Below are 16,161 nucleotides of genomic sequence, written 5' to 3'. Positions count from 1 at the left end.
CTTCAGGAGATTGCATTAGAAGTCCTTTCAAAGAAATGTGTTGGTGGGAAAGGGAACTTTCTCAAATTCTTTCTTTCTGATGTGTTCAGCACACATACACACATGATTCTCTTTCAAAGGCTGTACACATAAAAGTGTTTTCTTGACTATGGAAATGGTGGAATTATTAACACTTCAATAAGTAAGACATATTTTATTTCACAACAGTGCTGTAACACATACACATACTATTTCAAATTGACATGTGACACTAAAAATACTTTTCTCCCACAATATCAACTTCAGATTGCAGGATATTATTGAAGATATTAGTCATTTTCAGAGCTTTTGTTACTACTGTGCACAGTCTGATATTTGAAAAAAAAAAAAATTGTGGGTCAAAATCTGGTGTTTTGAATGAAAAAAAGAAAAAGGGAAAGTAGGGAGTGAAATGAGGCTTTGAGGCACTTAAACTATGTCAGTCAGGTAAAAGCTGCTCATTGGCAGTATGTCAGGTCAATAAAGCTCCAAATAAGTCCTCAATTCTACATCCTCCATCCAGTTTTCTTTATGTTTTCATTTTACAATGTCTGTCAAAGTTAATGTGAACAACACATACCAAACTAATTTAGTATAAACAGTCAAAGCCTATTATGATAAACATTTTATAAAAATCACAAGTTGAGTCACCACTTGAGAATGCTTTCTCATCTTATAGACTCTCTCCAGGCTCTGTCTATCAGGATTCCTTTCCAGCTTTGAAAATACTTTCTTATTCATGTAGGCTTAAAAACAAGTGGCTAAAGGTCTTTAGGAGATGCTCTAACCTGTTTGGCAGCTATTCTCTTACTGCAATACTACATCTATACGTAGACCTTTATTAGGCATCACGTATTGAGTTATAAATTAATGGTATGTTTTAATGGGATAAATTACCGTTAATTTCATATCTTATTAAGCAGAAGATTTAATGATCTGTTTAAAATGAAGAATGTACAAATAAATGCGTGTATATGCAATAAAAGAAAAGAAAATGCTGATTGTCCAATCTCTTCAATTTTGAGAAAGGAAATTTTAAGTGCACCACTATCTTGTAACCTCATGCAAATGTCCCTCATTTGTTCAGTAGTTTCCTGTTCAGCATCAAGATAACAATAAGCAGTTTATTGTGGTCTATTTTACTGCCATGATGGTTGCTGTGGGAAAATGCACACCATACACAAATTACACTGTTTTAGTATTTTCTGAATTATGTCTGTAGCATCAAATATTTAGTTACTTCTGTAGTTTGCTACAGATTGTTAGTGCTATATCAATTCTTTGATCTGATCTTTCCAGATTTAAGTCACAATAATTCAGTAGAACAATGTAGGAAATCATGTTAATTCAGCTATCAAAACAAAGTATTTATTTGAATTAGTACAGTCTACTATTATACAAAATCACTGATCGTTGATTATTTCAAAATAAAAATATCGGCTCATAAATCGGTTCTTTTTCATTTCGTCATCGTCCCCCAAAAACCCATATCGGTTGGGCTCTAGTCACCAATTAATGCTGGGTACACACCAAAGGATTTTTTACATCTAATAAGATTTTCAAAATGCTATAGACCACAAACATGAGGAGAAAAAATCCTAGATTTAACCGTTTTGCTCCTACACAAACAGATTTTCAACCAGAGTCTAGACTGTGAACACAGGAAAACTCGCTAAATCTCGCGAAACTTCAGAATAAGCATGGCGGACGATATGCAGGAAGAAGAAATTGCGACGTTGAACAAACATTCGTGCTGTTGCCACAAATCTACAAGCTGATCCTCCATCTCTGCTGTCCACATTAATTTCACCTTGTGCTGCGCCATGACTGTGTTTCTTATGCTTCCGTCTTCAATCATCTTGCTTTCTGATTGGATATTGTTTCGTTTCACGTGATAATCTCCAGAACGTGCGCGTGTTTGTCCTCGGGGATCCCCCCACACATCAGGATTTCTGATCGATCGAGGCGCCTCCGACGTTCTTTCGATCAGGTTCGGACACTCTTAACACACCTCACACCAACGGAGAATCTGATAAGATAATCTGTAGAACCATCAAAATAATCGGGACATAGCTAGGATTGTCGGAAAGGGGGGGAATCGGCCAAAAATCATTTGGTCATTATCTTTTGGTGTGTACCCAGCATTAGACTTGCCGAAGTTGGGGATCAAACTCCGTTGTGGCACTATAAGGTGATGCCCGCAAAGTCCACTGACTCTGGTCGTGTCACGGCTGTGCCGGAATTAATAGGGCCATTATGGTGCGTTCCATTTGACATGGGAAGTCAGAATTTCCGAGTTCCCAGTTGGAACTTTCAACTGGAAAGCCCCCTGAAGTCGGATTTCCGACCCAGGAAGTCGGGAGAACCGCACTACCCCGACTTCGTGATCCAAGATGGCTGTCGGGGTATCAACAGTTAGTGAGAGCTGTAGTTTATACTATTTATTAGCACTTCTGTGTACTTGTGACCCATAGAAATGTTTATACACAAAGTGCTGTCCAACAGCTGTATGTGGACGTGTTGCTACAGTGTTTAGTGTGAGTAAATACCGCACAATGCGTTTTTTTTAAATCAACCGGTGTATCAATAGCTAACCTGGCTAGTTGTAAACAAACAGCTGGCTAAGCAAGGTTTTCCGACTTGTTAACTGCAACGCCATCAACTCGGGTGTGACGTCATTCCCAGCTCCGACCTCCGACTTCCGAGGTAAATGGAACGCAGCATTATAGTCAATGCTTGTGAGTCCACCAGACTTGCCGCAGCGCGTCCCAGACTTGGCTGTCCACTCTGCAGAGAATAGGTAGCCAATATATTTTTGACTGAAGACACGTCAAGCAGCACAGAGTACATCGAACCAGGCAGGAAGTCAGACACAGAACGGCATAGAGAATCCAGTCAATTTTCAAAATAAAACACCCTGTGGAGACACCCGATCTTAAACAACAATAAACACGGTTAAAACAGACACTAAAAGAAATCATTTAACTACGTAGCCTACTTAATCATAGTAGAAGCACAAAAAGCAAGCACTGATTACCAAATCAACAAAACATGTCACCAAATCGGGCAGACAAAATGCTCTGATTCTGAAATGCTCCTTGTGGGATATGCAGCCAGCAGATGACGGAACGAAGCAGGGTCACAGGGAGCTGTGAAGAAGTAGTAGAAGCACAAAAATGACAAATTAATAACAAGCTAATAAAGTGGGACAGGCTGACACGCTTCTGAGACCCTTCAACTAGACGTTGACGCCAGGTTGAGGACGGATCCGTAACGTGCTGTAGCTGGAGTCAGTGTACTTTCGGAGTTAGTCTGACACCCTACCAACTGAGCTAAGCTTGCCAGAAATAAGTCTGTAACTGCACTGCCATAGCAGTAAGCTTAATTAATGTTGAGTAGGTTGGATGAAAGTTAAGTCTTTACTCCCATTGAAACACATTCATTTTAAAATGAATAAAAAGATTAAAATAAAATCAAAAAATACATAGGCCTCAGCAATAAAAGTAATAGCACAAACGAAGTTTGTAGGACAAACGGTAAAGGAGAAGATAGATAAATGCTAGATTGATAGAAGAACAAAAGTGTGAAAGCTACAGCTCTCACTAATAAAACAAAATAATTATTGATTGCAGATTTCATCTTTCAAGTAAGCACAGTTCGTCAAATATGCTCTCTCGTAACGTTAGAAAATTCTTTAAAAATTGATGGAGGAGCACATAGATTCTGTACCTTAAACTACAAAATTATTAAATTACATTTTTCCCAAAATAACCTTGGATTATGTTTCAGTTTTGAAATTGATTAAAGTACAGAGGTCATGCATCATCAGTGTTCTGTTAAACTTCTGTTGTCTTACATTTGTCTTATTTCTTCTGACAGTGGTGACGTTTCCCCATCACAGAGGCTAAGCTACAGTGTTGGAATCCAGACCTCTCCTTGCTGGTGGACAAGAAGTGCTTCTGTTTGGCGACATTCACCTCCAGAACGCTGGGCTACAACAGACCCAGTACAGACTCAGACAGTGAGAAAGAATAGAAGAAACGCATGCTTATTGGAAATACTCACACACGTACACATATGAGACCAAAATATAATATATAAGAGCACAGGCATGAGTTAGCATGGCTCTTGGGTTGTAAACCTCTGTTAACATATGTGATTTCTGTTAAATCCAAGTTCCGATCTATCATGACTGTTTTATGAATGTCTCTGTCTGTTGACTTTTATTGTTGCCATTTTCCTTTCTTCTTAATAAACATGTAATTTGCACCATGATTGATGGTTTTTAATAGCTGTTATTACATTCCCTCTTTCGTTGTTGCTGTGTCCAATGGTTAAACCAGCCAGTCTTCTCAGCCCCGTGTTCCCAATAAAAGTCACGGGCTAACCGTAAAGGTCCTGTTCTACCAAGCAAGTTCCTCTCTGCATCTCCTTCTGTAATTCCCATTACTGCCCTGGACTCCAGGAGCTCACATCCCAAAAACCTGTCCACTCTTTTCCTTCTCATCTTCCCCCACCTCCTTTTTCCCCCCTTTCTTTAACACATGAAAACTCTATTGTGCATCATTCAAAACAATTACAATAAAGTTTGTGACTAAGATATAAAGTGGACATACTTGAGTCTAGACTGAAGAAGTGATGTAACAGACAAATCTGTACTCTGTGGTCAGTAAGCTGCATACTTTTAGGCTTGACTACACTGTGGAAAAAGGGGAACAGGTTATAGCCATCACTGTTTTCAGTGTTGCAAATCTCTTCATATCTTTTCTTTACAGAGTTTCATTCATGTTTGATCCACAGTCATTGCTATGAGCTAACATCCAGCTTGCCTTTTCATCTCTTACTGATTTCTAAAACACAGTCAGTACCACACAAGTGTATTTTCTTTCGTTTTTGCCAAACTGAAACAAATAGGTCTGAAGAACCCACAAGCTATAAACAGATTTTATAAATTGTGTTTGATTTATGTTACACATACATTTTTTAATAAAGAGTTTATTAAAGTGGCTCACTGCTTAAAACAAACGGACTGACAGAGATACTTTTACTATAAGGCTAGTTTATAAAAATGCAATCTACCGACTGATCTCCTTTTCCCTCCTACAGAATGGGGTCACATTTCACTTTAAGTTCCACAAACCTCACTTTCATACAAATCCTATTTACATGGCGTGATAACATGAGAATAATGTTACCTTTGGGGCTGTGTGACAAACACAGGGGCTCTGCTGAGAAAGCCACAGCTTTGAACATGAAATGCCAATAGAGAGCTTTGAGGATGGAGTGTTAACACAGAGGCATCAGTGGAGAAATTATGAACAGTCATATTACAGATCAACACACTGGTCTGATTTATGTTCAGGTTTTCAATTTGAAGATAACTTGAGGTCACGGACATGATTAAGAGGTGGCTTTTCATGAAATGTAAATTTATGGAAATGGTAATCCAGGCCAGATAATTGTAAAAACAAAGAGTCTTAAGTAAAAAGCATTACTTACCTACTGACCTCAGTCTTCACTTGAACAGTCAGTATTTGTGTTATGGCTGCATGTTTTTATTTACCACATTCATATATTCATCCCAGCACAAATATAATGTTACATTACATATTGTATATCTAACACGCATACCAAATTTACTTAATTAAACATTGTCTAAAAACTTAAGACTTGTGCTTTGAAAAATCAAATCTTTGTCATGCTGTGGAGGTGAAATAGCACTCCTCCTCACAAATGTGGTACAAAGCCACAACAGCATATGCAAACTACACCAACACTTCTCTCTCTGATAGAAGGAAGCATTTAAAGATGTGATGTGTGCCACTGCTTTTCAGTAGATCAGCTGAACTGATCTCACCATGTTTATCCACTGTAAACTGGTAATACTGATACTCGTGCTGACTCTTGATGGCCAAGGTAAGTTTAGTAGCGTATTTACAGTGGTATTTATACTTTTGCATTGCAGAATGTGCTTTCGACTACAGCACATGAGGCACTACATACAGTCCATGAGGATGGATCTGTTTATTTTAATCAATTTCTTTGGTCAGTTTGGGCACATATAGTGAGGACATCAATGGTCAGTTTAGTTTTGTGAGTTAATATATATAAATAATTTCTCTTTCTTTTTTCCCAGTTCATACAGGGGAAATCTATGGGGGTCATGAGGCTGTGCCACATAGCAGGCCATACATGGTGCTTTTGGTGCGGCACATGCCGGATGGTACTACAAGACACTGTGGTGGCTTCCTTCTGAATGAGGATTTTGTGATGACTGCAGCCCACTGCCAAAATGGATCAGTTTAACACACTTTATATTTACCTACTGGGAATTCTTGGGTAGTTAAACTTCAAATAAAAAATGCACCAATAAATGACATATTTTATTTACACAATGCCCTCACTGAAAAACATGTTTTTGCATTTTATTTTGTCATTTCAGGTCCCACATAGTACTACTGGGAGTTCACGATGTCCGTAAGACTAGTGAAGGACAAAGTATCTCTGTGGAACAAACATTTCCACATAAAGACTTCAACAACACTGATTTTACATAATTCATAATAATGACATAATGCTTCTTAAGGTAGAAGAAAAAAGAATTGTATTTTAAACTCTTGTGCTTTTTGACATTTGGTTAAGCTTTTTTTTCATAATTTCCATTTTTTATTTTCATTATGTTATTTGCAAATCTCTCTTGAATGCATTTATCAAGAGGATGAGTGAAATACTGTAGGCATGAACAATAATTAAGCAGGAAATGTATTAGACAACAGGCACATGTGAGCACTAGGGAAATTTTAATTGATATTTCAACTTCATATTTGTGTTTTTTTTTTTTTTATCCGTTTCTGTTCCTCATGTTGAGCTCCAAGGCAAAATTCAGCAAAAATGTGAGACCAATTGTTCTCGCAGGCCAGGATGATGGTTCTCTCCCAAAGTCATGTATAGTCTCTGGTTGGGGAAGTTATGACAATGAGAAATTAGTAGTAGAAGTACTCATGGAAGTCAATGTAACACTCATTGACAGTGAGCATTATCGTAAGCACAACTTGTACTGCTCTGAGGGATAGACCAGACCGGGTGAGGTATGTACATTTTTCTGACATAACATTGACAACATATGTTGGTCAACCATAGTAATTAATTCAGAGTTGATGAAATCACTGCATACTGTGTATGTACTTCCAGGGAGACTTGGTCTGTGAAGATGGGGAGGCATATGCGGTGGTGTCCTTCACCACACAATACCCAAATGGCCAGCAAACCTTTAGTCAGATTCCTGACTATAGAAGCTGGATCAGTTTGATTATGAGCACTAGTGGAAAGCGCTACTAGATCTATCACTTACTTGATCAAATCACAATATTTGAATTTACTGTTTGTGTAACATTGGAGGGCTAATAATGGAGAATAATTCCACAGCAATGCTTCATTACTTCATCTTCAACTATGTTTCCAGGTTATACAAATGATAATTTTGTTTGGTGCGTTGACTCAAAATATTTTTCTGCAGCAGGGGGCTACGGACATCACTAATTACACTTTTTGTTAATAAACATTTATTACAAATGTAAATCAAGCACATGCAGGTTTTTTAAGGCTAGACTTTAACAAGCCAATCATGGCCAAAAATGAAGTATGGCTATAAATCAGAAGTCTTATTGTAGACTTAATTTTTAAATGGGATATGAAGTTAGATACAGTATATCATCTGTTCTTATATTCAATATTATATACATTACATACATTACTGCTTTGTGTGTCTTCCTACCATCTTTTTAAATAATAAACTATTGCTCTCTCACGATGTTCTCAGTACCTCTGTTCACTCATCTTTGAGTGTGAATTTATTCAACAAAAAGACAACACTGCCTCCTTGTGAAAAAAGTGTAATGATGCAGCAAAAATAGGTCCACTGGCCACTTCTACAAGTCAGAACTGATGTTTTCCTCTCTTTTATAAGCTCTAAACCTTTTCAATTTGGCAAAGAGTGGTCAAAGTGGACACTAAAAGCCTTTTTCTTAATTTTCTAATTATACATTACGTTTTGTTTTCTGTTTTAGAGATTGTTTAGGCATTAAATAAGGCCGCCTTCCTTTATTACTGTCACGATCGGTGGTGTGGAGGCAGGTTGGAGGACCCAAACGCAGGACACAGAGCGGAGCAGGTATAGTTTGGTGGTTTTAATATAACAAAAGGCGAGCACACTTACAAACAGAGTGGCTGATTGACTGAGTCCAAAAACAAAGGTTGTCCAACATACAAAATCCAATAATGGCAGGGAAACAGGGAGACACGACGAGTGAGGCTGACGACACGAAACACACTGCTACACAGGGTGACAACATACAATGACCCAACAAAGACAAGACAGAGACACCAGGTATATATACACACACAGGGACTAATGAGCAGGGCGGGAGCAACACAGGTGAAGGACATGAGATTAACGAGGCAGGCAGAGAGAGACAGTGAGCAGAGGGAAACAGAGAGACTGACATGCAGGCAGAGTGACAACCGGGGGAACAGACGGAACACAGGTTACTGAACACAAAACAGACCAGAGTGAACACTTAACATGAACTAAGGTACAGGACTGGGAACAAGGACAAAGAACTAAAACGCAGGAACAAGAGTTAAGGCAGTGACTAAGAAACAATATAACAAGTAGACTACCAAACCAAAGCAATATCAAAACAACACAGGACTACGAGCTAGAACACCAGACAAGACATAAACACTAAGGACAAGGAAACAAGAAGAACAGGTAAACAGAAGGACACCAGAAACAAATGGCAAAAACTACAACTCATGACAATTACCACTCCAAATGTATATGAAGGAGGATCAAAAATAACTAATCTTAAATGTTTAATGGGGTACAGATGAACCTAGTATTTATTTTCATTCTTTAAACACATTACACAAGAATAATAAGGTAAGCAGATAGTTGTAAAAATATTGAATGTTCTCCACTTGTTATCCTGTAGTTACACAGTACTTCTAGGGGTGTGGGCTGTAATAAAAGTATCTACTGTTCTCCCATGCTCTATAATCACACAGTAACAACAAGCTATGTGCTGTTCTCCCATTCTGTATTTACACATAAACAAGAAGGAATGTAAGGGGAAATATAAAAGTATTTATATTGTTTTTGGTTATTTTCTGTGTTGCTCTCCTTCGTCTCCTTCTTCTTCTTCTTTCTATCCTCCTCTGACAAAGATGCAAGTGATGGCCACTTCATGCTACCTGCTCTTTCTTCAGTGTTTTTTGGCAATAAAGGAAAAAACACACATAAAATAATTGTTACTCGTTAAGTGCAGCAAAGTTAACTTTAAATTGACTCCACCACACATTAAACATGCCTTATTAACAATCACATTTAACATAAGCATACAATTCGGCTGTCAAGATTTATTTTATGTTCAAAATTATTAGCTTCGCCTATGACATTGTAAACTGCATAAATTTGCCTAGTGGCTAGCGGGCTTTTCCTCTCCTCAAAGCTTAACAAATAACATATTTATACTATATCTTACTCACCGCTGGTTAAGTCACTGCAAGAGCAGTAATCAGTGTTTATACAAAACACAAAACATTGCTTAGCGCCACTCTCTACCGAGTGCATGCACCACTAGCAGTAGCAGCCGGTGAGTTTCACATTGCTGTGCTGCTTTAGTAGATATTAATTAGATGTAGAATTGTTCGCTGTTGAAAGATTTTTGCTGGTCACACAAAGTTTGTTCTTTGCACTTTGACATGATAATGGCAGTACTTACAGCTGTCAAAAGATCACCCATCTCCCTTATTCTCCATTCTTCCTTTAGCTTTTTGGCTAACAGCTCACTTCAACAACATAACATGTCAACTTGAACTGCTACCGACCTGCAGCAGAGTCACGCATTAACATCAAGGATAGTGTAGTCGAGACTGCCCAAACCGAGTCCAAGTCAAGACCAAGACCAGAGCAGGGGCTGAGACCAAATCGAGACCAAGACTGAGGGAGGGCGAAACTGAGTCAAGACTAAGACCAGTTCCCCACATTACATGACACACAATTAAATGTGGAACGAGATCATATGTACTGTACTTCTCAAACTGATCTGAAAGATCCACATTCCCATTAAAGCACCCACATACAAACACTAAAACCTGAAATCAACTTAAGTATCTTTATTCCACACTCCTTTTCCATGTTTACTATCTACTTAAAGGTAGAGCTGGGCGTTGTGGCCAAAAATGTTATCACGTTAAAATATGTCATTTGATATCAATAATTAACACGATAAATGTCAAATCATTATTTCTTTCAAATTTAAAGGCACATTGTCAACACATGCCCTGTCCTCAGTCTAACAAACTAACCGCAGTAGCTACTTCCCTCAATACGTTAACTTAGGCTACGTTCACACTGCAGGCCTTAATGCTCAATTCCGGATTCCGAATTTTTCCAGATTTTCAGATTTTTTTGTTTGACAGTTCACATTATTAAATGTGGCCCGTATCAGACTTCAGTTTGTACTGTGACCCACATGCGTAGGAGAATAACACAACATCACACACAGCACACTGTTGCACAGAAGTCAACAAGGAGCAACAGAGGTTAGCTTTGGTTAGCTTATACTTGCTATTCATTGTCCTCTCACGGGTCACATTTCTCCCGAATAATGACAACTGTTCACAACTTTCTGTCCTTTTCATACCGGTTTCTGGCGCTGTAAAACGCACCTGCCACGCAACTGCCACACAACTCACTCCCTCCGTCCCTCTCTCTCTCCCAACTGTGTCCACACAGACAAGTGCAGATACGCCTAACTCAGAAGTGGAATAAAGGGAATTTGTGAGCAGATGATAGCAAGGTAGAGAAGAAGGATAGCCACATGTTTAATTATGGGTTTTGTGGAGCTTTTTCATTCACCGCAGCTCCGTCTACAGCATAACTGTGACAATAGCTGCTCTAGAGTGACGTCAAAGTCGTATCAATTCCGAATGTCAAGATTGAAGTCGCATTTAAAAATACGTGATCTGTATCGGATTTGGACCACATATATATAGTGGCCCAAATTTGAACTGGATAAGATCAGATTCCATGTGACTTGGCCTGTTTACACTGTCATAAAAAGATCAAGTGTGAGTCACAAATGGGCAAAAAAATTGGATTTGGGTCACATGGGCTGTCTGAACGTAGCCAACATTGGTAATAACAGCTTCAACATGTCTATATGAAAAGCAGCCGCCATGCCAGTGTTTTCATGTTTATTGTGGGATCTCTGTATTAAAGCGGCTGTGTTTTGGATTATTCTCGCTCATGAGTTCAAGCTGAGCACACGCACAGGTACACACCTGGTTGAAATCTTAAAACCGCACCAACAGTGGCCGCTGAAAACTACATATTGCCCCTTTAACAAAGCTAGACAGAGTGAGCAGGTGAAGAAGCAACAATAAATGCTTAAACTTCACTTTAGCGGATATATTCAACACGCAGCTTAACAGTGTGTTATCACAGCAGTGCAACAGCCCACGTTCAGAGCAATTAGGCAGACAGACAAGAAAGAACAGCAGGAAAGCCTGCCATAATGCAGAACATGCAGTGATGCAAGAGGGAATAGCCAGCAACAATGTCCTGCCAAGGAGGGAATGTGCAATAACTACAGGAAAAAGGTGTGCAAAACCAAAAAAATGTGTGAAATTCAACGGTGATTGAACAAATGAAGATGTTGCATATCCGGGCTCACTGTCAGCCGCTGGAAATGTCAGTCCATGGATGACAAACATATATGTAGATAATCTCAATGCACTATTCAAAATTGACACTGGCGCAGATGTCAGCACAATACCACAAACACTGTACATCCAGGGCCAGTTCTGCAGGCTGGAGAGGCCAACAAAGATTCTGCTGGGGACAGGAGGGATGCGTCTGACAGTGTAAGGGAAGTTCACAGCCATTCTCAGTAAGAACAGTGAGAGAACTGAGGAGGAAATACATGTTGTGAAGGACCTGTGCATACCACTGCTAAGCAAGCTTGCTGCAGTGGCACTGCAGTTGGTCAACCTCGACTCCAAAGTTTTGCCTGGATTGGGCAAATGCAGGGTGAGTACAGTATTGTACTGAAGGTGCTCAGCCCATTTCCCTCTCAATAGCCAGGTGCATCTACCTCCCACTCCCCCAAAGTTTAAAGAGGAGCTCGACCGTATAGAGCAACAGGAAGTTATATTACTGAATGGTGTGTGCCGATGGTGGTGGTGCCTAAACACACAGGCATGGGCAAGGTGAGAATATGCACTTATCTCACTGAGCTGAACAAATCAGGGGTGAGAGAGAAGCATCCCCTCCCTTCAGCTGAACACACCTTAGGACAGCTTTTTGGGGCCAAAGAGTTTTCAAAGCTAGACGCCATCGCAGGATTTTGACCGATTCCACTGTCCAAGGAGTCATCTCGGCTGATTGTTACAATCGCCTGTGCTTTAGAATCTCGTCAGCACCAGAACACTTCCAGAAACACAAGTCACGCATCCTGCAGCCTGAAGGGTGTTCTGTGTCAAATGGATGATGAGCTCATTTTGGGAGCCACACAGACGGGATGACAGACTGCAGAGGGTGCTGTCACGCCTTTCTTCTGTGGCATATGCTTCAAGAGCCCCCAGCAGCACTGAACAGCAATAGGCCCACTGCATAGGGACTGCTGAAGGAGGAAATCAACCTTTGTGTTGACTATGCCATAGTAAGTCTGACAGACACAGAAAGAGGCTAAGATAAATCCAAGTTCTGTGCAGAAGGATGGCCATACAAGTTCTCTACTGAAAGAGTGTTCCAGCCCTATTTGCCATTCTCAGGTGATCTCACAGTCCAAAATGGTGTGCAACTACATGGCAGAAGGATAGTCATTCCAGCATAATTCAGGGCAGACATGCTGTCCAAGCTGCACTAGGGCCATGTGGTAAAAACAAAAAACAGAGGGAGCCAAACGTTCAGTGTGGTGGCCAGGCCTCAGCAGAGAGCTAACACAAATTATAGAAAACTGTGACATGTGCAGCCATGACAGAATCTCAATCTCAGCGATAAAAATTAGACCAGCTGAGTTCCTGCCTAGGCCATGGTCTACTGTAGGAGCACATTTGTTTCCTACACAAAACCTGGTCATTACCTGGTCATTGTGAAATATTTCTCAAGATATTTTGAAGTGGCCAAACTGACATCCACAACAGGACAATCAAAAGTCTCAAGAAATCCAGCAACCTTTATCTCACCATCATGGCCTACTGCCCTGCTCTTCTAGCAAATGGACACAGTCGCACTGAACTTCTGATGGGAAGGAAAATAAGAATACCAGTTCCTGTTATTACATCCCAGCTCAATCTGGCACGGAGAACTCGAAGGACAAAACAGGGGTACAGACAAAACCAGCGGCAGAACTATGATTGAAGACACAGAGCACATGACATGCCAAAGACTTGATGGAGAGAGACACTGGTGTCTACTGCTGGCATGCCAAAGTCCTTCATCACTGAGACACCCACGGGTGCCCTGCAAAGAAATGGGCACCATCCCTCGCCAACCTTTGTGGCTCCTGAAACATCTGCCAACCCAACTGGATAAGAGGTAAGCTGAAGAGCCTTCTATTTGCAGTTTGAAAGGGCTTATTATTGTTTATTCCTGCGACTGCACAGGGAATATCCTTTGTTTATAAAGGGGGGATGTAGTATTAGGTTTAATACAGAGGGTGGAACCTTGTGGAGGTAACTGCGGAATAAACAATAAAGCTGTGGGATCAATAGGCATGGTGCTGTGGTTCTTCTGTAGAGCCTCCTTTAAGGTTTCGGTGTACCTATAAACCACTTAAAAATGTACACTGTGCTAATACCAATAAAGGCACAGAGTTATCACTGCAGTGCAGCATGGTTTCTCTCTGTAGCTGTTACCTTTTTAACAATCACAACACTGCAAATGAAGAACAACCTGTTCTCTGAATTTATACTGTGTCCTAATGCGTTATTTTTTGTACTTCATTGTCTGGGAAGTTTGAGCAATGTGGTCCAAACCCTGCTTCAATCAGTTTACTTGCGAACTGAAACACTATTGTACCTTAATAGAACACTTAGCGATGTATCCATAACAACAGTTAATGGGAGAAATAACAGAAAAGAAAAACCTTTTTAATAAATGCAGAAAGTCATCTGTATCTTTGTTAGTGAATAGTGGTGAAGGGCATGGGTTCCATTTTGGCCCCTAAACACAACTGAAAATAAGATTGGACTTATTACTGTTTCACAATTCAGGCAGAGGAAATGTTTCATGATATTAATCTGTACGTCATGTTGATTACAGACAAGATAAACATACAAGAGCATTTCAAACGGATGTGACCCCGATGCAGAAGACACAGAGTAAACTGAAATCAGAGATGCTGTACCAAAAATAAAGATTTTATTTACAATTGATTATAATGGAAAATTCTTTAATTAAGTAGCAGGCCTACCATAATTTGAAGACTTACAGCTTATTCAGGACAAAGAAAGGTCGTGCATTTTATGAGTAGGCCTTACTACATGGTACCTCCTACGCTGTCCATGGAGACATTCCTGACATTTCACCATAGCCTATATTGTGTATATTATGATGTGTTATGTTTGTGTAAAAAAACAAACAAACAAAATAATGCTGAGCTGAGCTGCTTGTTATAATCGCTGTGGTATGTAGGACATCGTCTGATTCTGAGGGGAAAATATGTAGTTAGCCTAGTCTTGATAGGTTTATATCCTATCCTATATTGAATAGTGGGCCATAGGAAATCCTATGACACATTGAATAATTAGTAGATAGGAAATACAGCAAGAACATTCTGAGGTGTGAAAGGCCCCTTAAAGAGTCCATTGTTTATTATGCTGGCTGGAAGGTGGAATATTTGTCACTTGATGACCAGATCTTCATGACTCTCATGAAGCTCCATCATATCTACACCAACGTGCATCGTGCTCAGCTCTTCCAATGTAGCTGCACTTGTGTGACAAATAGAATACTTACATTCATTCATGTTCTCCATGAGTTGTGGTTTAAGGACACCATGAACACTGTGCTGAGTCAGGAAAAAAACCTGTCAAGCTTATTGTCTTTATTCCTGATGTATAGCAACTGCAGGATACTCACAGATTGCACAGAAGTTGCTACTTCAGCCTACATGGACCTTCAGAAGTGCACCTACTCTTCATACATAGGAATACATTAATTCAAAAATCTTGCTGTGAAAATATACAGCAACAAACTGCATCCTGGAATAGTCTCTGACAAGGACATTGTGGCTAAGAGTGGAATTCTAAATGTCTCCATTTCAGGTGATCTTATACTTAAAAGATTTCTTATCTGAGACATTTGTGCCAGAAGGAGTCGTTGTTAACATGACACCATTTTCGAATCATGGGAGGTTGACAAAGAGATTAACCTTTCCAAAGACATTGCACATTGTTTTTAATCATTATGCAAATAAAAATGTATTTATTATATAATGTATGCAACACTTTATAAACACTGATGGGCCCCACATATTTAAACAAAAGCACATGATAGAAAAGAAATTCAGACATAGTGTCTCTCTCAAAATAATAAAATAAAATGACACAACTATGTGAACACCCTTACAGAGAGATGTCCTCTTACTTTTGGCCATACAGATGATTGATGACACATATGCCTAATTTGTGCAGCTACAAAGGGTTTTATGGGCCTTTTTCACAGCAGACATTTTGATGTGCCAGTAAAATTGCTTATATCTACAACATTATTCCTATAGCATGGATCAAATGTAGAGTACTTTTTATTGCTCTGTATGCTATTTAACTTTTTCTTTTCTTTCTAATAAATTGACAGTCATATTTATTGTTTAATTAGCCAGGATAACACACATTAATTGACTGAAATAGCCGGTTGATCAGCTGCAGTGGAACTCTGTCTGTGTGTCTGTCAGACTGGGCCAAACTAATACTTTCAATATTGAAGGGAGATATGAGTGGCCCTCCCATACTGGACTGATCCCCGTTTTTCCTGAAATCTGATAAATATAATAAATAAATAGGGTGAAAAGAAAGAAAGAGGAAAAGGAAATGTGTGGTGCTAAAATAAGAATTAATAAGACAACAGGCAACTGA

At 39.4% G+C, this 16,161-nt stretch overlaps 1 protein-coding gene and 1 long non-coding RNA gene across 2 annotated transcripts; both read left to right on the top strand.

Annotated features, from left to right (window-relative positions):
• Nucleotides 1–1,685: 1,685 nt before the first annotated feature.
• Nucleotides 1,686–4,293, top strand: LOC119900925. The gene is made up of 2 exons (XR_005444127.1): nucleotides 1,686–2,008; nucleotides 3,898–4,293. It is a non-coding gene; the product is annotated as an uncharacterized LOC119900925 (long non-coding RNA).
• Nucleotides 4,294–5,830: 1,537 nt separating this feature from the next.
• LOC119901366 (granzyme D-like) lies at nucleotides 5,831–8,145 on the top strand. The gene is made up of 3 exons (XM_038716994.1): nucleotides 5,831–5,934; nucleotides 6,155–6,323; nucleotides 6,773–8,145. The coding sequence occupies exons 1-3, from the start codon at nucleotides 5,877–5,879 to the stop codon at nucleotides 7,089–7,091; spliced, it is 546 nt and encodes a 181-aa protein (XP_038572922.1). The 5' UTR covers nucleotides 5,831–5,876; the 3' UTR covers nucleotides 7,092–8,145.
• The last annotated feature ends 8,016 nt before the right edge of the window (nucleotides 8,146–16,161 follow it).

Source organism: Micropterus salmoides, unplaced genomic scaffold (assembly GCF_014851395.1).
Source record: "Micropterus salmoides isolate LMB-PRFRI ecotype aquatic unplaced genomic scaffold, ASM1485139v1 Ms_hic_scaffold_13, whole genome shotgun sequence".
NCBI classification, from domain to species: domain Eukaryota; kingdom Metazoa; phylum Chordata; class Actinopteri; order Centrarchiformes; family Centrarchidae; genus Micropterus; species Micropterus salmoides.
This window is presented reverse-complemented; position numbering and strand designations above follow the sequence as displayed.